The sequence below is a fragment of the Branchiostoma lanceolatum genome, chromosome 16, assembly GCF_035083965.1.
Source record: "Branchiostoma lanceolatum isolate klBraLanc5 chromosome 16, klBraLanc5.hap2, whole genome shotgun sequence".
Classification (NCBI taxonomy): domain Eukaryota; kingdom Metazoa; phylum Chordata; class Leptocardii; order Amphioxiformes; family Branchiostomatidae; genus Branchiostoma; species Branchiostoma lanceolatum.
Genome location: NC_089737.1, coordinates 13,541,292 through 13,561,329, shown reverse-complemented (window position 1 = coordinate 13,561,329; position 20,038 = coordinate 13,541,292). Strand labels below are relative to the sequence as shown.

The window sequence follows — 20,038 nt, the reverse complement described above, 5'->3', positions numbered from 1 at the left end:
GCTATATATGGCGCCTGTCGTCGCGGTTGGAAGTTCAAATATTTTTGTGTGCCGGGACGGTACCATCATCCACGGAGGGGGTATAGAAGCATTCCTCACATCCGAATAGTCTACTGTTCAACCTTTTTCGTTCTTACATCTTTAAAAACAAATCATAGACAAGAATGTTACTAATCTATTTGTTGTGTGTGTGCAGATTGGAACGTGTAAATAGGCATAAAATGTAGCAAAGCAAAGGAACACCCCTGTGTGGCAAGTACGACTTTGTAACTGCTAAAGCCTTCCGACCAGTGGTATGTGGATTAGTTGATCGTCTTGTATTCCTTTGGCCTGAGATGAAACACGATCCACATAAATACCTCCCCGGGCCAATGACCTCTCCACTCTAATGCCAAGGATTTCTCTTCTAAGTCTTGGCGGATACTTTAAGAAAGTCTGGGGGACTCCGTGGGAAAGTTAACGAGGTTTTCAAAACGTGCGAAGTGTCACGTTGTGGAATATTATTTGAACGTACTAAGTCAGGTCCCATTTGGGAAATATTCTTGAACGTGGTTATGTGATAGGTCGAAAAAGGTTACTCTAGACCTGTTTGTCCTGGCTTGTAGTTTCCGGTTACTTTGAGATGGTTCCAGTGACCATAGCCTAACGTCATGAAGAGACGATAATGTTTGCTTAACTGTCATATTTTGTCAAGGCTAAAGTTTGTCTTTCACATATCCGTCACTGATTTGCATATTTTGTCTCGTTGTTTCGGTTATTCGATAGGTCGAACCAGGTTACACTAGAACTATTTGTCCTGGCTCGAAGTTTCTGGTTACTTTGTGTTGGTTCCAGTGACCATATCCTAACGTCATGGGGAGACGAAAACGTTTGCTTAACTGTCATATTTTTGTCGAGGGTAAAGTTTGTCTTTCACGTGTCCGTCACTGATTTGCATATTCTGTCTCGTTGTTTCGGTTATTCGATAGGTCGATGCAGGTTACACTAGAACTGTTTGCTCTGGCGTTAAGTGTCTGATTACTTTGAAATGGTTCCCGTAATTCTTTCCTGGCGTCACGAAGAGTTCAAAACGTTTAACTGTCATATTTTTGTCAAGGGTGAAGTTTGCCATTCACGTTTCCGTCACTGATTTGCATATTCTGTCTCGTTGTTTCAATAAAAAAGCTATTGGATTCCCCCTGGGACGTGATTCTATATGCAAATGACAATCCAGTGGTTACTTCTGTGGAAGTAGAACTAAGTCACTAGTATCAAACCTGCATTTAGTACGGGAGACTTCTTTTGAGATTTCACCTGAATTGAATGTGCAGATTTGGTAATAGAATACTTATTTCGTTATATAGCACCAAACCTTTCAATGTTCAGTACATTTTTTTTTTTATTCTTAAGATTTCATTTTAAGGGAAGGCGCTTTTGATAACTTTTGACAGAAACATTGGCTGACCAGTTTGACGGAATCTGATAATTGACATTCCAATAATGTGTTTCACATACTGTATATGGAGGCATCATTAGAATGAGCACGGCAAATGCGTCGACTATGTCAATATTCAACATTCAAAAGCTTTATAAAACCTACTACAACTACGCACACTACGTGTTTCAATGTGTATATAAGGGGAGCATAAAGATGTACATGGCAAATTCGTCAGCCATGTCAATTTTCAGCATTGAAAAAACATCTCAATCCCTCTCTGACGACGCACACAACTTGTATCTAATAGTATGCGTATATAAGGGGAGCATAAAAATGTACATAGCCAATGGGTCAGTCAATTTTCAGCATTCAGGGTGCACTTAAACTACGCACACAACTTAAACATTTACGTAAACGAGGGTATCATAAAAATGTACATGGCAAAGTCGTTAGTCAACTCGTTATTCAGCGTTTAAAAACTCAATCTATCGCACTGCAAAGTGCGCACACACGCCGTAAAAGGCAGAAATAGTAAGGTCAGTTCAAGTGAATATCCCGATAAACTTTGCCCCTGGAGACAAGATCAGCTATGTGATATTCTAACTATGAATGACACGACATGATTGTAGATATGTAGGACAGAGTGCCCCAGGCTACCGGCTTTATCTGTACAAAACACATTAGTCAGACGGTCGGGCTACTCTACAAGCAGAGGTTGGTGGAGAAGATTGTGACCTTCATAATAAGTTCTTATATGCTATGTTGTCTGTCGGTACTCTCCACCAATCTCTGCTTTGATATATGATAACAAGGCCACAATCTTCTCCACCAACCTCTGCTTGGTGAGAAGATCGGGCCGCGTTCGTGTCCGTTGTTGGCACTTTGAATGATAATATTGTCAACGCTTGCTGCCTGAGCGTTCGATTATAGTCATTGGTCGATCTCTCCTGGGTAGAATTAGAAGGACAGGCAAACAATTTGTCTCTTAGATTATTTACGGTTAAGCATATATCTGGATTACATATGCATGTAGAGGTCTCCTCGGACAATGTCAACGGATTGACCAGTCTGCCCCGTCGTTGATTTACATTCGTTTGAAGTGCATGACGGCCCAGCTAACTAGAACACTGGAAGTCGGAACAGGGATGGCAAGAAAAAATAGAAAATGTTTGTTCTTCAATTACAGATTTTAGAACAAGGTGGAAAAGAGATAAACCGTTATCCTGCAGTACCATAGAAAGCCGCTAGGGGCCTATACTCAAATATGTCCTTTATCTTATATCTATTTTAATGTTTAAATACAGTACAAATGAATTCGCAGCTTCTCGTGTTATGCTTTCCTACAACAAACAAGTAAACAATAAGCAAATGAAATCTAAAACATAAACGAAGGTAATATAGTCACTTATCAAAATCAAAGGTAGCTGTTGCATGCTTTAAAAATGTTTTTTTTACGTAATTATAACTTGCCACGCATATATATATATATATATATATATATTGGTTCCTCTGTGTATCGGTCTTCCCTATAGATATAATACAGCTGTACTTGTAATGTGGCCTTCACATTTTGTTTAGTCTAGAAAATGTCAAAGCATTTCATGTTTGTTTAACTTGAGTATTTTGTGACTAAATCTGTCCATCAAAAATAAATTAATGACCTAGTTGAGGGTCATTAACCCAATAATGACCTGGTTGAAGGTCATTAACCCATAAACACTCAAACGGTCAACGGCATGATATACTGCTGATTCCTTGTCAATCGGAAATGTTTATTGTAGCCATCTAGCCGTACGTGCTAGATCCAGCAAGAAGTGTGTGCCATTTTCTTTCCTTTGCATCTGTATTACAGAATAGATACATCGCTGTAACCATATCTTTTTGTCCTCCTATGTCGCGTGTACCCTGACACTGACGCGATGTGAATTTCAAATATACAAACCATGGCATGTGAACAGTTAATAAACATACTCACGGACCGGGGGGATATTGGGCTCGAAAGAAAAAGTAATACATTGAAAAGATCACAGATCTAGCAGATTGCAACAGAAAGCTGATAGAAAGAAATGCCAGGCAAAAGTAAAAATGCACAAATTCATCTAGTCTCCAAGCAGACCCAGCGGTTGCAAAGACCGTATCCAACTGGCAGAAGGAGTTTTTATTGCAACCGACGGTGCCTGACAACTTCTCTGGCTGACTGGAGCTTCTCTGGCTAGCTTGCACGATTTTGGCACCGTGGAGATCTGCTTGGAGTTTAAAATTATTCGTTAGCATAATTATATAAATGCAGCATCTGCCATGCGTTTGCTTTGTCCGATCATTAGGGTTTCTTAATAGGAAATCATCCTATCACTGACTAAGAGGATAGCTATAGACACTGATAACAAGTATATCGTGTCGAGGACATATCCTTCCGGTCATACCTCATTTGCAGAGATGTTATGATTAAACAAAGGACATCAGGATTTTGTAGTACATATGAACGATAACGTAGCTTTTATAAAAGCCCCGTCCAAGATTAAGATCAAGGACGTGCCTTTCACTACTGGACACATGAATTTTTAGTATACACAATACAAACTGCGTAGATTGCCAAGGCACTTGTGTAGACAACAAGTCGAAGTATGTAGAACAGTACTTTGTTTAGAACGAATGTAAATTTTCTTGTTCAATAGATTTGAGTGCGACCCTAAAAGTAAGTGTAACGTTACAGCTTTATTCGAGGAGATCATACATTATCATTCTAATGAAGAGTTCAGGCCGAAACGATGCGTCTGTTTAGATTGTCGACATTCTGCACGAAACAAGAATGAAAAGTCATTAACAATTTGCTGAGATTTGATTAAGACTGAAAATGAATTATTTCTGCCACTGACCTACAATCCAATCAGAGGTCTTATTTTAGACGTTTTTGTCCGCCTTTCTATTTTGTCAGCATTATGTTGCGTGTCCTTGCATTAAAAGACCGACAATAAAGTCTAAAAGACGTCTAAAACAATCCAGAGCCTAACATCTGCTTGGAGTGTACCATCCGCCCGCAAACTCATCCCAATGACACGTGTGCTTGAATACCAGACAGACTTTATGAGATTACTGCGGTCCTTACCCACGCTGCTCATGCCAAGTTTTAAAAATGGCGGCCATAAATTTCCTCCTAACGGCTGACCTTGACAAAAACACCGAAATCTATCACCGTGTTCCGCTAACCAATCGCTGTCCCAAAACGTGATGTGAATACGCAGTATTCTGGGCGATCAGCTTGGCTGGTGAATTGATTATCAGTGGAATTCGTCACAGTTTCTGTTGAATGTCTAATCAAAGTTGAATCAGAATTTTGGCCGCTGCGTGCAATATGTTTTCCAAAACAACATTTGAAATCTCTTGACGGGATATCATCTTTATACACACGATTATGATACGTTCTATCGAAGTGTTAGTTCTATCGAACATACGTTCTATCAAAGTGTAAGTTCTATCGAAGATACGTTCTATCGAAGTATACGTTCTATCGAGCGTATGCGATAAGTTTTGTCATCACTCTGTATCTTTGTCAGTGACGTCATATGATTGACATGATAACGCAGCTGTTTCAACGATTCCTCCAGGAAGTTATTCGTGTTATCATCTTTGTCACACGCGATTTGCTGACCAAAATAAACTGATGTGTCGGAAGAGAGATATCGGGTGAAAAGTCGTCTAGGGACACTAGAAGGAGGACGACCCTTGATCAAGCAAAGCCAACAGAAAAGATTCTGTAAAATGCGCACGTATAGATACATATTAGAAAGTCAGCAGATTCAATTTATGATTATGTGTTTCATGTGTGTGTGTAATAATATCTGCACAGCAAATTATAGCACTGATTGTTGCATTTATATCAATATCTAGACTTACCGACAGAAAAATATTGATTTGATTTTTTTCTATTTTTTTTCTTATTTATTTGCACATGTAAATTTGCACACAATAAAAGTGCTGGGAAAGAAAAAAAAAGCCATGATGGCTTTTCAAGGTCTTCCCCATCTAAGTTAACAAATGATAACATAAATCTAACTCGTCACAAAATAGTAATGATGATAAACGATAACGAATGATAACAATATGATATCAAATCAGAGAATACTTCAACTTGAAATGAAAGCAACATGAAAATATCCAATAACTGAATAAGTTCGTTCCCTAACTTAACTTTTTTAAACATCAAACAAAAGATAATCAGCAGCGATCAATAACACATTATTCAATTAAATTAATTAAATTATTCAAGATATACGAACAGGTAGTACCGTGATATAGGCATTAAAACACAAAGCCGTTTATCGTTAATTAATAACATTGTTTACCTATTCGTTGGGTACATTTTACGGTATAGAAAACATAGCGAGTTAATTTATTTTCTCCGTTGGATTCTGCGGCACGACGTTCAGTATCAGCTGGAGACGTGATGTCACGTAGGCTGAAAGACAAATAAAGAGGAAAATACCAGTGATGCAATCATAATTAGAAAAGCTGCACGCTGAAAGCGCTGTTACCCTTTGAAATACGTCCCCCTCAAAACAAAATATGTTGGGGGTGTCGCCCCCCCCCCCATCAACCTGAAATACTTGCGTATTCTTTCCCTAAATAAATTAGGGATTTCATTTAACTTAGCCCCCCTCCCAATACGAAATTTCCTGTCTCCACCTCTAATGGACCTCCCATATGAGCCTATCTTTACCTGTAAAGGTATGTCCCTACAAAACCATTAGTTGTAATATGCAAAAGTCGATTCTCAATTAAAGCAATTATGTTTCTGAAACGCAAAACAACTAAAAGCTTCACAGTTCAAAATTGTCCATTGTAATTCAATCATCTCTCAATATTAGATCTAGCAGACTCGCCCCACTCTAGGAGTGGATGTCTGCAATTAAAGCTAAACAGGAAGTTATCACCTTCAAACGACAGGAACCATGCCGGCTTGCTTTCCCAGCGTACAAAGATGGCGTAGATCGGAAAGGCACTGACTAGAATGACCAGCCCCATCCCACTCCAATAGAGAATCGGGTGTCAAACGGCTACTTCAGTGTGCTAAATGTTTAATCTCACTATCAGATATAAACAGTCGATCCTAACCTTCAAACAACAGGAACCATGCCGGCTTATTCTCCCAGTGCACGAAGACGGCGTATACCGGAACGGCGCTGGCCAGGATGCATATATATGACCAGCCCCATGCCACACTCCAATAGAGAATCGGTTGTCAAACGGCTACTTCAGTGCGCTAAATGTTTAATCTCACTATCAGATATAACCAGTCGATCCTAACCTTCAAACGACAGGAACCAGGTCGACTTGCTTTCCCAGTGTACAAAGACAGCGTAGACCGGAACGGCACTTGCTAGGATGACCAGCCCCATGCCACACTCTACTTGATAATCGGGTGTCAAACGGCTACTTCAGTGAGGTGTGCTAAAGGTTATCGGATATAAACAGTCGATCCTAACCTTCAAAAGACAGGAACCATGCCGGCTTATTTTCCCAGTGTACAAAGATGGCGTAGACCGGAACGGCACTGACTAGAATGACCAGCCCCATCCCACTCCAATAGAGAATCGGTTGTCAAACGGCTACTTCAGTGTGCTAAATGTTTAATCTCACTATCAGATATAAACAGTCGATCCTAACCTTCAAACGACAGGAACCATGCCGGCTTGCTTTCCCAGTGTACAAAGACGGCATATACCGGAACGGCACTTGCTAGTATGACCAGCCCCATGCCACACTCCAATAGAGAATTGGTTGTCAAACGGCTACTTCAGTGTGCTAAATGTTTAATCTCACTATCAGATATAAACAGTCGATCCTAACCTTCAACGGACAGGAACCATGCCGGTTTGTTTTCCCAATGCACGAAGACGGCGTATACCGGAACGGCGCTGGCCAGGATGCATATATATGACCAGCCCCATGCCACACTCTACTTGATAATCGGTTGTCAAACGGCTACTTCAGTGCGCTAAAGGTTTAATCCCACTATCAGATATAAACAGTCGATCCTAACCTTCAAACGACAGGAACCATGCCGGCTTGTTTTCCCAGTGTACAAAGACGGCATATACCGGAACGGCACTGGCCAGGATGACCAGCCCCATGCCACACTCCACCGGCGCCGACACGAAGGACACCACCACCATGAACAGGCTCAGAAGGACGAACAGAACTGGGATGACGATGTTCACCTGAAAACCAAAAAGTTAAAAAGTTAAAATCCTCCCACACCATTATTGATGTATAGGGCGGCGCCCATCTCCGTTTCATAGCCCTGGGGCCACACTGTTTTGCAATCACTGTAGCAGGGGGCTAGTCCACTGGCAGTGAAGTGTGTTTAACTAACATACTGTTTCAGAAGTATGCACCATTTTTATAAAGTATTTGGTATGACTCAATGCGCCTCTTGTCCAGAGGTGTCTTACCCGGGGCTTGAACCCCAGTCCTTCTGGTTCAACTAAGTCATTTGAACCCGATGTAGTGAGAGGCAGAAGGCGCAGACTACTACACCACAGGGACACCCCCCCTGAAAACCAAAAGCACATCCAAAATTTAAAAATAAGTACCAAGATAGTGACGGAGGGTATTGAAAAATCTTTATCTATAGTATGTGAAATTGTACTGTAAATTCAGAAATGTTCGCGGTGGTTTTATGTTCACGGTTTTAGCGCGAACTTAAAACCACAGCGAAACTTTTTACCCACCTATGACTCTAGCACTACTACTGCTTCAAATGCGAACTTAAAACCACCGCAACCAATCCATTTTCTCCCTACCGCGAAAAAAAACACGCGAACTTAAATGCATTTACAGTAGTTCATTTGCAAAGATCTGGAACAGTTCAAATTTCAAACACATATATCTACTAAATTCGAGCACTGTTTGTGTGACCTGGCCAGGGTTTGAACGCACAACCAATACAATAAGAAAGGCACAAGACTATTTCAACGGTACACATTTTGTGTAAATCTTGAATCTTTCGAGATGGCTTTATTTCCGTGCAGACCTCTCTAACGCGAATCTATTACACCATTAAAAAGAAATCAAAATAATGGTCTAGGGCTTTAATTGTTTAAACCGTTAATTTAAACCACAGAGAAAGTAAAACCTTGATAGGCCTTGGTAAATCCGGTTTCTTGTACCTCCACCAGAGCAGACCGATCACCGTCACGGCCAGGCTGAGCCAGCTGGCGAATCCCATCAGGTTCAGCACCTTGTACACGTCATCGGGGATCAGCATCAAGAGTCCGAACAAAATCTGCAAGTTTTGGGGAAGGAAGAAGATGTTATGTCCATGGTGAATATAAGCATATGGCCATGGGTACAGTTATTCTTAATATAAGGAAAGGAAGACAGTGAGGTTGCAATCATGAACGAGTGAAACAAACTTATAGAACAGGTGTATGATGACAGCGTTTGTAACATACAAAATGTACGAATTCATGTAAATAAAACCGTCGCTGATCTAATTCGTTCCATCTAATACTGTTCTATACAGGCATTATCGTAACGATGTGCGCTCTACAAAGAATTTCTATGAATCAATGCAGTTTCATAAGATGTCCATACTAAAGGTGGCAAATGCTGGCTTTGTGCCGCGCTAAAAACCCACTGTAGTTTAATGTACTTTCATCATTTTGGAAAAGGCTATTCCATATTGGAAGTTCATGATGCAACTTTAGATATCTTGGGTTCTTTGATAACGCACGGTTATTTCAATATGTCGCCTTTCCCTGCCCTTGTCCATACACTACAATTCACCCAGGCAAACAACGTCCCTTAAAGTTTTTTCCCAAGTTTTTTTGAACTTGCACAGTACGTATAAAACAAGGTAATAGATAGCATACTTAAGCCCCTCTGGCGGAACATACTAAAAGTGCAGTGCGGAAAAAAGAAGCCAACAACAATGCTTCACTCTCATGAGGGCGAACTAATACAGTGTAAGTATCAAAGTAATCAAATATTTCGAAATACTCATAAAAAACAAGCGTATACTATATCAGTTTTCCAGCTGTTTAGTAACAATAAAACCCGTTGTCTGTATATACATAAGAATATAGATAATTTTAAAAAAGTAGAGTGTTAGAAAGTGTCTCACTTTCATATACTAGTATATAAAACCTTCTTCATAAAACATGGAAGCTATATTTATCAAGACAACAACACAGGCAATGTGGTGGTTTCTATTAATCAACGGCTACTACAATGTTTTTTTTCATCTTTATTTTGTAAAGATATCAAAAACAATTTTTGCTTCATGGTACTTTCGAAGTTACACCTTTTTCGTCTATTTGAACTGAAGCTATTGTAACCCTCACCTGGAATGCATATCAGAATGGTTGTGAAAATGTGGTAATATGCAAAATCTAGGTGCTGAAAACAAGACTATTTTAATCGTAGCAGTTTGCCTTGTGTCGTACCCCTTACAAAGCAATCAAAGACTTTTTGATTTCGAAAATGTGGTGGTATGCAAAATGAAGGTGTTAAAACAAAAATATTTTAACCGAAGCGGCCTTTCGTGTGTCGTACCCTTTACAAAGAAAACAAAGACTCTTTGATTTCGAAAATGTGGTGGTATGCAAAATCTAGGTGTTAAAACAAAACTATTTTAATCGTAGCGGGGTTCCGTGTGTCGTACCCCTTACAAAAGAAATCAAAGACTTGATCTCGAAAATGTGGTAATATATATAATGTAAGTGTTGAAAACAGAACTATTCTAACCGTAGCAGCCTTCCTTGTGGCGTAGCCCTAACGAAAGAATCAAAGACTCTTTGATTTCGAAAATGTGACAGTATAAAAAATGCAGGTGTTCAAACAAAACTATTTTAACCTTAGCGGCCTTCCTTGTCGCATAACATTTACAAAGAAACCAAAGACTCTTTGTCCTCGAAAATGTGGTAATATGTAAAACGTAGGTGTTGAAAACAAAACTATTCTAACCTTAGCGGCCTTCCGTGTGTCTTACCCATTACAAAAGAATCAAAGACTCTTTGATTTCTTTGTAACGGCTTCGCCACGAGGTAAAACAGTACAATTGTTTTCAGCACCTAGCAGCTACACTTTGCAACGCACGGAAACCCGGCAGACCCTATTGTTAGGTGTCAGACAGAAAAGTGTGAAACGGTTAACAGGTATCACAATGAGCAATACCTTTGTTACCATTTGCATTATAACGGATGTGGATAGAGGAAAACATGTTGATTTTGTTGAATTCCGTCATTTCACTCTCAATCTTGCGTGCGTGCGTTACTTGACTAAGTCCGAGGATCGGAACAACTTTTTAACCTCCTTGCTTAGAGCTCCTAAATGTTTTCAAGACCCTATCGAAACCGCACTAAGCCTAGACGAAGGTTATCGTTTGACGCAGTCGTTGGTAGCGCTGTGACAGAGGGTGGGAAGGACGTCGCCATGGACGGGCGGGATCAGTCGAACTTTGTCGGGAGCCAGGGAGTGTCCTCCGCCGGCGCTCAGACCTGGAGGCCACCGACTCTCAGCGACTACTCGAACTGTCTGTCCTTCATCGAAGCCGTTGTTAGGGCAGCAGCGAGGAAGGGACAGGACGGGTTCGCTTCCCGGGGTGACCAGTCGAACGTTGCCGGGAACCGTGAGACGTCGTCCGCCGGCACCCAGACCCGGATATCGCTTCCACACAGCGACTACTTCTTGAACCGTCTGCCGTTCATCGAGGCCGTTGTTCGTGCAGCGGCAGGGAACGGGCAAGACGCGCAAGTTTCGCGGGACAATCAGCCGAACGCTACCGGGGACAGAGAGGGGTCGCCCGCCGGCGCTCAGACCTGGCGCCCGCCCCACAGCGACTACAACTCAAACCGTTTGCCATTTGCCGAGTATTCGAACAGGCCGTACCACCACCAGCCCAATGGTGGGCAGGGCGCGTACGGTTCCTTGGACGACCAGTGGAACACTGCCGGGAACCGAGAGTGGTCGTCCGCTGGCCCTCAAGCTTGCAGCACGCCTCGCAGCGACTACAACTCGAATCGTCTGCCTTTCGCTGAGTACACAAGCAGGTATAGTGACGGAACCCTTAGAACTTGAACTTTAACACAATCTTTATTATTGATCATGGTAATCAATGTTACATACATGTAGCACTGTTTAGAAAATTATACATGCATTTTAATCAGATTGTTTTCTTGAATCTTTATAGCTGAATCAGAATATGTTTTGATATGTAGTTTACAAAATGATGGCAACTTGCAAGTATAATTCTTTTATTGGCTGTAAACTACCTTGCAATCCAGGCCTCTAATACGACTACCAGGAGCCACGTAAGCTATGTTGTTGTTGAAATGAAGCAATATTTAAAGCTAGTCCTTCTACTACTACTACCACAGGCCGTACCCCCACCACCCCGTCCCCGGACACCCGGGCGCTGTCGTCATCTACGGAAGATTGTACCCTCTGCCGCCGTCTGTCCACAGCGAGACGTTCCGTGACTACGTAGGGTGGATTAACATGGAGCTGCTGTTTTTCAAGTGTTACGATGCTGAGATGTTACTGCAGACGGGCAGGAAAGGAAGGCCGGGAAGAGCTTATTTCTGCGTAAGTACGCCGCACAGGAGAATCTCATGTCCAATTATGACTCGTTTTAACATATCTATATTTCATAGTTGTACAATCTAGTTTTGCCATTGTTGTTTATCTACTTTGTATTTTTGTTTGAACAATTGAATTTTATTTCACTTCACTTGTATTATCCATGATTGTTTTCTGTTTACCTGTTACGGGCTCCCATGGAAATCAGCCCAGATTATTTAACTTCCGATCGCAATTTGTACTGGCTACTCAAAAAATAAATGCAGAGGGGTGGTGGAAGAGTAACAAAATCAGGTTTTGTCCATACCCTAGTTCCAATTTCAAGATTGATAAATGTATTATAGAAATGGATCAATTGGTAGCATCAGGTCGGTAGAGCTTGAAACTTACAGAAATGCACCATTTGCATTTGCCGCCACTTTTTGATCTTATCTATAAAAATATCAGTGTTTGAGCCTGGTGGTTGCAATAAATGACTGTTTTCACCTTTCTTTCGCAGGAGAATATTCGCAACGTGATCAAGAAATACGAGGTGACCGGTGCTCGGGACGAGAACTTTGACGTAGCAGTGAACGAGGTACATCATTTAGCTTGTGGTTTTTCCACCTACTGTTGTTTATGTTTTGTTTTCTGCCGAAACGTCATGTTCATATTTCTATACACCAGACAGAGATAAGAGGGGTACCGGAGTGTTTGCGCCGGCTTTAAATTCGCACTTCAGACAATAGTAGACAAAGGGGTGGGAGGGCAAAAATGTTCGCGGTGGTTTTAGGTTCGCGGCGAAGAGCTTACCGTGAAAACCACGCACACAAAACCACCGCGAACATTTTTGCATTTACTGTAGTTCATGTCAAGGTGTTTCTATTGTTGCAAATAAGGCGTTTTTATCACAAAGGCGTGCAATCATATGTGTTAAAACTTTGATCATATCCACAGATGCTGGTCTGGTGTCCAACCCTGAGCTCGGCAACCGGTATCAAAGCCATCGAGAAAGCCATCAGGGCAAGTGTTGTTGGTTGCAGGAGTAGGGAGAAAATAAGGTATAGTAATTTACTATATAGTGCAAATCTTGAAACTTTCGCAGTGACCCTTTCATCGTTAATTCTGTGTGTGTGCGTGTGCATGTGTGTATGTACCGTGTGTATTTGCATGCGCGTGTGTATTTGCATCCATCGTTTGTGTGTGTGTGTGTGTCTGTGTGTGTGTGTGCGTATGTGTGTACGCACTCGGGCAAATTCTAGTATACAGTACATATGGCAAAGCCTGCCACCCTTATATATGTATTATCCAAACGTTGTATATGATATACTTCACATAATCTTATTCTGATGCATTATGTATTTTTCATGCAGACGCCAGAAGGCCGCAGGGACATACGTCAAGGGCTTGAACAAGAGAGCCGGGGAGCGGAAGTACTCTTTGATTTCTTTGTAAGGGCTTCGCCACTCTGTTCAACGAGTGTAATTGTTTTCAGCACCTAGCGGCTAAATTTTGCAACGCACGGAAATCCGACAGATCCTATCTTTAGGTGCCAGCATAATTGATTTTGCTTTAAGCGATGTTTAGACATGCTTTGTTATAAGAAAATATATTGAAACCCACAAGCCGAAAGTGATTGTAAGATAACATTAGGGATCGGATGTACTCTTGCTGCTCAGAAATAAGGATTTAAAGATTCATTTTGCATTTCTTTTTCGTAGTTTGTAGTTGACTGTAATAAAGTCACTGTGTTTTTTTATCGTGTCAATAAAGCATCTAGAAAAACTTGAAAAAAGTTGTTCGTACCCGTAGTATTACAGCAGGAGCCGGTGTCAGCCGGTCGATCTGTATCATGGACAGGATTCTCGGCAGAGTTCCTCCTCTTGCCGCTACCATCCAGGGTCTGTGGAGGAAGGATGAATAAGCAAAATGTTTAACGAGATGAAAAAAAAATCGGGAAGTTCCCCTGCAGTACCTTAGAATTCCGCTAGAGGATCAATTATCGAAGTTGATCTTCATTTCCCCGACCCCTACCCACCTGCCAAATATTATAAGGATTTATCCACTGCTTCTCGAGTTATGTTGTACACGGACAGAGACCGAAAACATAAAATTTTTGGCGAAGGTAATAATACTTAGTAGCTTTTAGCAGGCCTCTTGATGAATTCTATGCAAGGTATATTATGAACACCAGAAATAATTACTCATTAAGCAACTGGATAAGATTTTGAAATAGTCAGACGTTTCAGATAGCATCCGCTATCTTTCGTCAGTGACTAAAGAAGGATCTTTAGTCACTGACGAAAGATAGGGGATGCTATCTGAAATGTCTGACTGTTTCAAAATCTTATTCAGTTGCTTGAGTAATTATTTTTGGCGTATCTTATTACCTGGATGTCTAACCTTCATCAACGTATATTATGAACACTACTTGCAAGTAGAATTGTTACTATAAGGGTTTCACGGATCCGACTGCGCAGGTCGAAGATGAAGGCCTCTGACTTGAAAACAGTCTCGACTATGATTGATACATGTCCAGACGTGCGTTTTGTTTATGTCTCAGGGGACTTCACCTTTGACCTGAGCATGCGCAGTATGATCAGTGAACACGCGTATAGTACTAGTAACACTTTCACTTGCATGTAGTGTTCATACAAAATGGAATAGAGAAGATCAGGAGGCTTGTTAAATTCCATCGATTAACCAAATTGAATAAACAGGTATGTGAATAGAAAATAAGATGATTATGTCATAACGAGGTAGCACAAATACCATCTATTTTCACCTTGAAAAGGCCAAAGTGCTGGTTAGCAGGGTTCCAAACGTGGAGACAGCCACGGCTACGGGTATGATCCAGCTCATAATACCGAGCAGACGGTTGGCGAAAGTCTGACAGAAAAAAATAGAATAACCTTCAATATCAACATTTTTGCAGTTGAAATACTTTTAGTAGTTTGTGCTTTGTTTTGATCACTTAGTTTATATATTTGTCTTCAAATATGGACAAGTTTAAGAGGTTTGGCTACATGTAGGTCTGTGCTATGTTAATGCAGGGTTTTGCAACTGTTAATAAAGGTTTTGTTGAGTAGGATTTTGCCCACGTTATATAGGGGTTTACTTACGTTGAGTAGGGCTTTGCTTACAATATATAGGGTCTTGCTTTTGTTGTGCCTTGGCTTTTGAGTTGTTTACGCCGCATAGGGTTTTTGCATTCGTTAGATATGACCTTTCTTGCGTTGCAAAAGGTTTTGTATGTGTTGTACGCGTAAAATACATACGTACCACTGCGACAGCGTCAGATGCGAGCAGTTCAACTGGGGTCATAGCGGTGAAGTAGGCGATGTTTGTCAGTATGTAGATGATCGTCACAAGAGGCAACGATATTGCTATGCTCAGTACTAGGTTTCTGGGGAATAGAAACAATGGAGAACTTAGATTAAGATTACGAATTGCAATCTTTCTGAAAGATTAAGTATGGAATACTGCAAACAGGGTCACAATAATGGTTTTCAGATTCTGAACAGCTTACGTCGACCTATGCAACAGAGGTGCGGGGAGATCTAACTAAAGTCACTTTCATAACAGTCACCATATTAGGGTCGTACAACTTCGTCCCGTGGTAAAAGCAGGGAACCCCATAAACGTTTTAGTATACTACTTTTAATCCACTGCTCACGTGTTGTGTCTGCATTAATTGTGACGTGAAAAATTATTACATGACAAAGACTTATTCTGTTCAATAGAAAGTCTAAGTAATATTATTTCTTTGTGTTGAAAAAATACAGTTTCAACCTGTTACAAAATGAACCATATAAAACCTGTTACAAAAAAATCTTATATTGACTAACGGTTCTCGAAATGTATGGCAATAAACAAACGTCTACTAGAATTAAGCAATGTAGCACTTAAAGCATTTAATCGCATTGATCAGAAGTTGACTGCAGTTCGCCGTGAAAGTTCAGAAATAGATGTAAATCACACCTCGTGGGGTTTTTCAGCTCCTCTGTCATAGTATTAAGGCTTTGCCTGTAGTAACATAAAAACAAAAAACATAAACACAAAACGACTTAGGAATCCATTTGAGTAACGTACAAAACGTATTTTGCTTGATTACTTTACTTACTTCACCATTCTTAGGCATAGGCCACGGTGCCACTAAATTGCCCAGTCCCTCAACCTTGGATAGTTTTGCTTAGTAATTTATCTTGATAATCATTTAACAGTTGTGAGGTATTAGTTATGAGTTAATTCAATGTATATACGTCGATGCTTTCAACATGTTTGCGTAATTGCATATGTGACTATTAGTATTACATTGTATACGAGGTACAATGCCCATGCAGCTATGTATATTTCGCCAAAGAAAGTGTCCTTAGTAGCATATTGTCAAAATTGTAAATCATTTTCCAAAACCTACCATCCGCTGTATGCCCAAAGTGCGGAATAAAAAGACACCATGGCATCTGCGACGGAAGATGTGGTTCCTTCGAACGCGCTGGCTGGATCTATGCTGAGGGTGTGCCCTATAGGTATGAGTAATGACGAATTTTAGTACCTCGTCTATAGCTGTAACAGTGTGTTATAACTATGATCTATCTAATATCTGAAATGTTTGCGTAGAATGAAAAAAAAACGCACCTAGATATTCATGAATAGGAGAACAAGCTCTTTTACATCTCAATGTCCATTCCTGAGTGAACACATGCAAGCGACCTAGCTCTATTGTTGTGAACCTCAACCAGGCATGATTATGGCTGTTTAAATGTATTTTTGTTGGTTCTATAGCTAGTGTTTTCATGAGTTCCTGTCGTTGAACTTGGAGATGCTACACATAGAATGATTTACCGACAATCACATTGCTGTGAAATTCTAAAATCGTAGTATTGAATATTGGATGAAAGAAATTTCCGTACTACTACTACTACCATACTTTGGCGATTAAGGAGCCCATATCAAAGTGAACATGTACAGACATACACACACGCACACACACACACACACACACACACACACACACACACACACACACACACACACACACACACACACACACACACACACATACACACATACACACACACACACATACACACATACACACATACACACACACACACACACACACATACACACACACCACAGAGAGAGAGAGAGAGAGAGAGAGAGAGAGAGAGAGAGAGAGAGAGAGAGGGGGAGAGGTAAGGAATACGCTCACCTTTGGCCAGTTGAATCCCACCGAAGACTATGATGATACTTAGAGCTCCGACTTTCAGAAACGTCAAAACGTTGTTCATTCGCGCCGCCAAGCGGACACTGTAGCAGTTAGCGAACCCTATCAGGCCTGCAAAAACGCATTGATGCCATAGTTTGAATAAATAAGAATATATAACTTCATTGCACAACAATTGTACAAGGTACAAAGTATGTCATCTACTGGTACTTAACTACAGTTTTTTATGGCTAATCTACCGAATACAAGAGAGTGTAGTATGGGATAATGAGCACAATCCTTGAGTTGGAAGAATTTCTAACGTCTATACATTCTATGATATATATGCAACTATTACACTACTCTTCTGAATGCGTCAAACAAGCAGTAACATCTTTTACGAGTTTCAATGACACTGAATGTTATTATATGTAGTTGCATACAAATGATTGCGCTGAGCGAAATGGGAGGAAATGTCGAAGACAATCACTATACTACTGTTCTGAATACGTCAAACGAGCAGTGATATTTTTCACGAGTTTCAATAACTGTGATTGCCACACGGTAGTTGAAAACAAATGATTGCGCTGAGTTAAATAAGACGAAAACGTCGAAGACAATCACAGTGAATGCTTTTGTGGTTCAAAGAACTTGGCAGGGCGCTCAAGGACAGTGGAAAACTAAAACAGATGTTTCCTTCAGCGATGCATAAGACTGGGCACCCAGCCAGACGTGCGGCCATACACAGGCTATCAAGAACACAGAGGCTAATAGATCGACCTTTAGTAGCCTCCGGTTCAATCTCAGGCTTCCGGTTCTTTTCTTTTAAATCTCCGTTTTAAAATTGCATTTTTTTTCAATTTAACGTTAATAAGAAGATGGTAACTTAAGTAGTTAAAAGAAAACAACAGGATCAGTCTGCTACAGATCTAGAGGTTAGACATTTACCATGTTGACGTTTGAGCGAACTTTGAACTTTGTTTATTGAAGACAATCAAAGGTCAATAGCGTATTGCACACACGTTACTCTTTCAGATGAACTATAACTACATGTTTGACTTTGTTTACTATTTGATATTTCATAGTCAACTATGTTGTCAAATAAACCGTTCCGGTCGAAAAACAAATCGAACATATGACCCCCCTCCTGTTCTATTTCGAACTCGCCTCTGTCAAAAATAGCGCTAGTAGTACATAAATGGCAGGTGTTAAACAGGGTACGTATATCTGTGACAGATTCCCCATTGTATTGGCTGCATGCATGCTCAGGATAAAAACAAATGGAAAAGAAAACAGCTCGGGCAGTCAAGTGGAAGGAGCTTGTACGACATGTCAACTACTACAAAGTCCGCCTGTGCATTTCTGTCCGTCGAGCGCTGTTTTTGACAGGGGGAGTAGCTTCGGGATCGGTCTATTGTCTGAAATATCAATCTAAAAACTGCAGTTGTAGTTCCAATGGTGATCAATGTTGATAACGTTAATACTTACCTAAACAAACAGCCGCCACAAGGCGAACAGCCAGGTAGGTCGCCGGGCACGGTGTAAAGAAAGGGTACAGGACATACTGAGCGATAGTGATAGCCAAAACAGCAGTCGCACAGGGACCTCCAATGATGAAGTTCTGCCAGATCTTAACGAAAGCCACCCACGGTCCGAAAATCTCGTGAAGGTACGTGTAGGTTCCGCCTGATTTAGGAATAGTCGTGCCGAGCTCCACATAGCAAAGAGCTCCGAGCATGGAAAGAATTCCACTCAAACTCCACACGATGAGGGACAAGCCCACGGAACCGGTCCGCCGCAAAACTCCCTTTGGGGAGAGGAAGATCCCCGACCCGATAATGATGCTAACCGTGGTCGCTATCCCGTTGGTTAGGGTCAGCTGTCTTTTCATACGGACGCCAGTCGCAGATCCAGACTCTTGGCTTGTGGGTTTCTCTGTACTTTCCTCCATCTTGTTTTTTGTTACTCTGTATCCTTGAACTTTGTGCGCGACCTTAGATGAACTCTGCTGTACTATCCAAGCTAAAGTTAGGCTCTTGTTTGAACGTCTTTTCATTTGTTTTGTCGGACTTTCTACTTTGTCAGCATTTCTTTAAACACAAAAGAAAGCTAAACAAATGCGATTTGTTCTTTTTCCATGAAATTTGTTCACCTGTCAAATATTTGATCGCTCAGACAGAAGCCTGGCAGAGCCTGACCTCGACTTGGAGAGCACGCTGTTATACACTGTTACCTTCTGTCATGAGTATTGACTTCCAGTTCGCCTTGATATGACGTCAACCTCCAAAAGACAGTAATGTCATTGAAATACAAGAGCCATTCTTTGTTGGTGTTGAAAACGTTTATTTTGGTTCACAAAAATAATTTTGTATCGTTTAATACCAGTCGCATGACATCAACGCTTATCGCTGTCCATACAAAACTACAGAAATTAATGGATAGCAATGTTCTTATTTTAATAAGCTTTGTACACATACAAGTATCAATACGTAGCCGACGTTTCTGTGACCGCCTGACACCTGGCAATTTTTTGACATGTGCATTATGTAATACAAGCACTACTTGAAAAAGAAAATTAAATAACTTTCCCCGACAATATTAAAAAAAAACTTATGGCCTATGATAATTCAGCTCGGTATTGAATACACAAAGAATTCATGAGCCTAGTGATATAGACATTATAAACAGCAGTTGTATACCAAGATAGCATAAGATTGATTACGTTGATTGTATCATGCATTATGTAGGAACTGTGTCGTCATTTTGTATTTCTCAGAAGGTAAGCCCCTATACGTATATACGTAGTGGTGCGTACCTAAACCCGAGTTTAGGTTTAGGTTTGGACTTGAAAG

General features: G+C 40.8%; 2 protein-coding genes across 2 annotated transcripts; one reads left to right on the top strand and one right to left on the bottom strand.

The window, feature by feature from the left end:
- The first annotated feature begins 10,623 nt into the window (after positions 1 to 10,623).
- LOC136421880 (uncharacterized) lies at positions 10,624 to 13,551 on the top strand. The gene is made up of 5 exons (XM_066409448.1): positions 10,624 to 11,469; positions 11,797 to 12,004; positions 12,498 to 12,575; positions 12,935 to 13,038; positions 13,351 to 13,551. The coding sequence occupies exons 1-5, from the start codon at positions 10,751 to 10,753 to the stop codon at positions 13,430 to 13,432; spliced, it is 1,191 nt and encodes a 396-aa protein (XP_066265545.1). The 5' UTR covers positions 10,624 to 10,750; the 3' UTR covers positions 13,433 to 13,551.
- Positions 13,552 to 13,753: 202 nt separating this feature from the next.
- LOC136421488 (Y+L amino acid transporter 2-like) lies at positions 13,754 to 19,142 on the bottom strand. The gene is made up of 7 exons (XM_066408815.1): positions 18,675 to 19,142; positions 17,193 to 17,318; positions 16,395 to 16,500; positions 15,959 to 16,003; positions 15,260 to 15,383; positions 14,763 to 14,866; positions 13,754 to 13,880 (listed from the first exon to the last, which is right to left on the bottom strand). Exons 1-7 carry the CDS (start codon positions 19,135 to 19,137, stop codon positions 13,754 to 13,756), a joined length of 1,095 nt encoding a protein of 364 aa, XP_066264912.1. The 5' UTR covers positions 19,138 to 19,142.
- Positions 19,143 to 20,038: the final 896 nt, after the last annotated feature.

Excerpts from the sequence above, each read along its gene's own strand:
- LOC136421880 (XM_066409448.1), top strand. The coding sequence starts at position 10,751 with ATGTTTTCAAGACCCTATCGAAACCGCACTAAGCCTAGACGAAGGTTA. Across the intron at positions 11,470-11,796 it reads TTCGCTGAGTACACAAGCAG|GCCGTACCCCCACCACCCCG; the intron begins GTATAGTGACGG and ends CTACTACCACAG. Across the intron at positions 12,005-12,497 it reads CGGGAAGAGCTTATTTCTGC|GAGAATATTCGCAACGTGAT; the intron begins GTAAGTACGCCG and ends TTTCTTTCGCAG.
- LOC136421488 (XM_066408815.1), bottom strand. The coding sequence starts at position 19,137 with ATGGAGGAAAGTACAGAGAAACCCACAAGCCAAGAGTCTGGATCTGCG. Across the intron at positions 15,384-15,958 it reads GAGCTGAAAAACCCCACGAG|AAACCTAGTACTGAGCATAG; the intron begins GTGTGATTTACA and ends TCTATTCCCCAG. Across the intron at positions 13,881-14,762 it reads AGCACTTTGGCCTTTTCAAG|ACCCTGGATGGTAGCGGCAA; the intron begins GTGAAAATAGAT and ends CTTCCTCCACAG.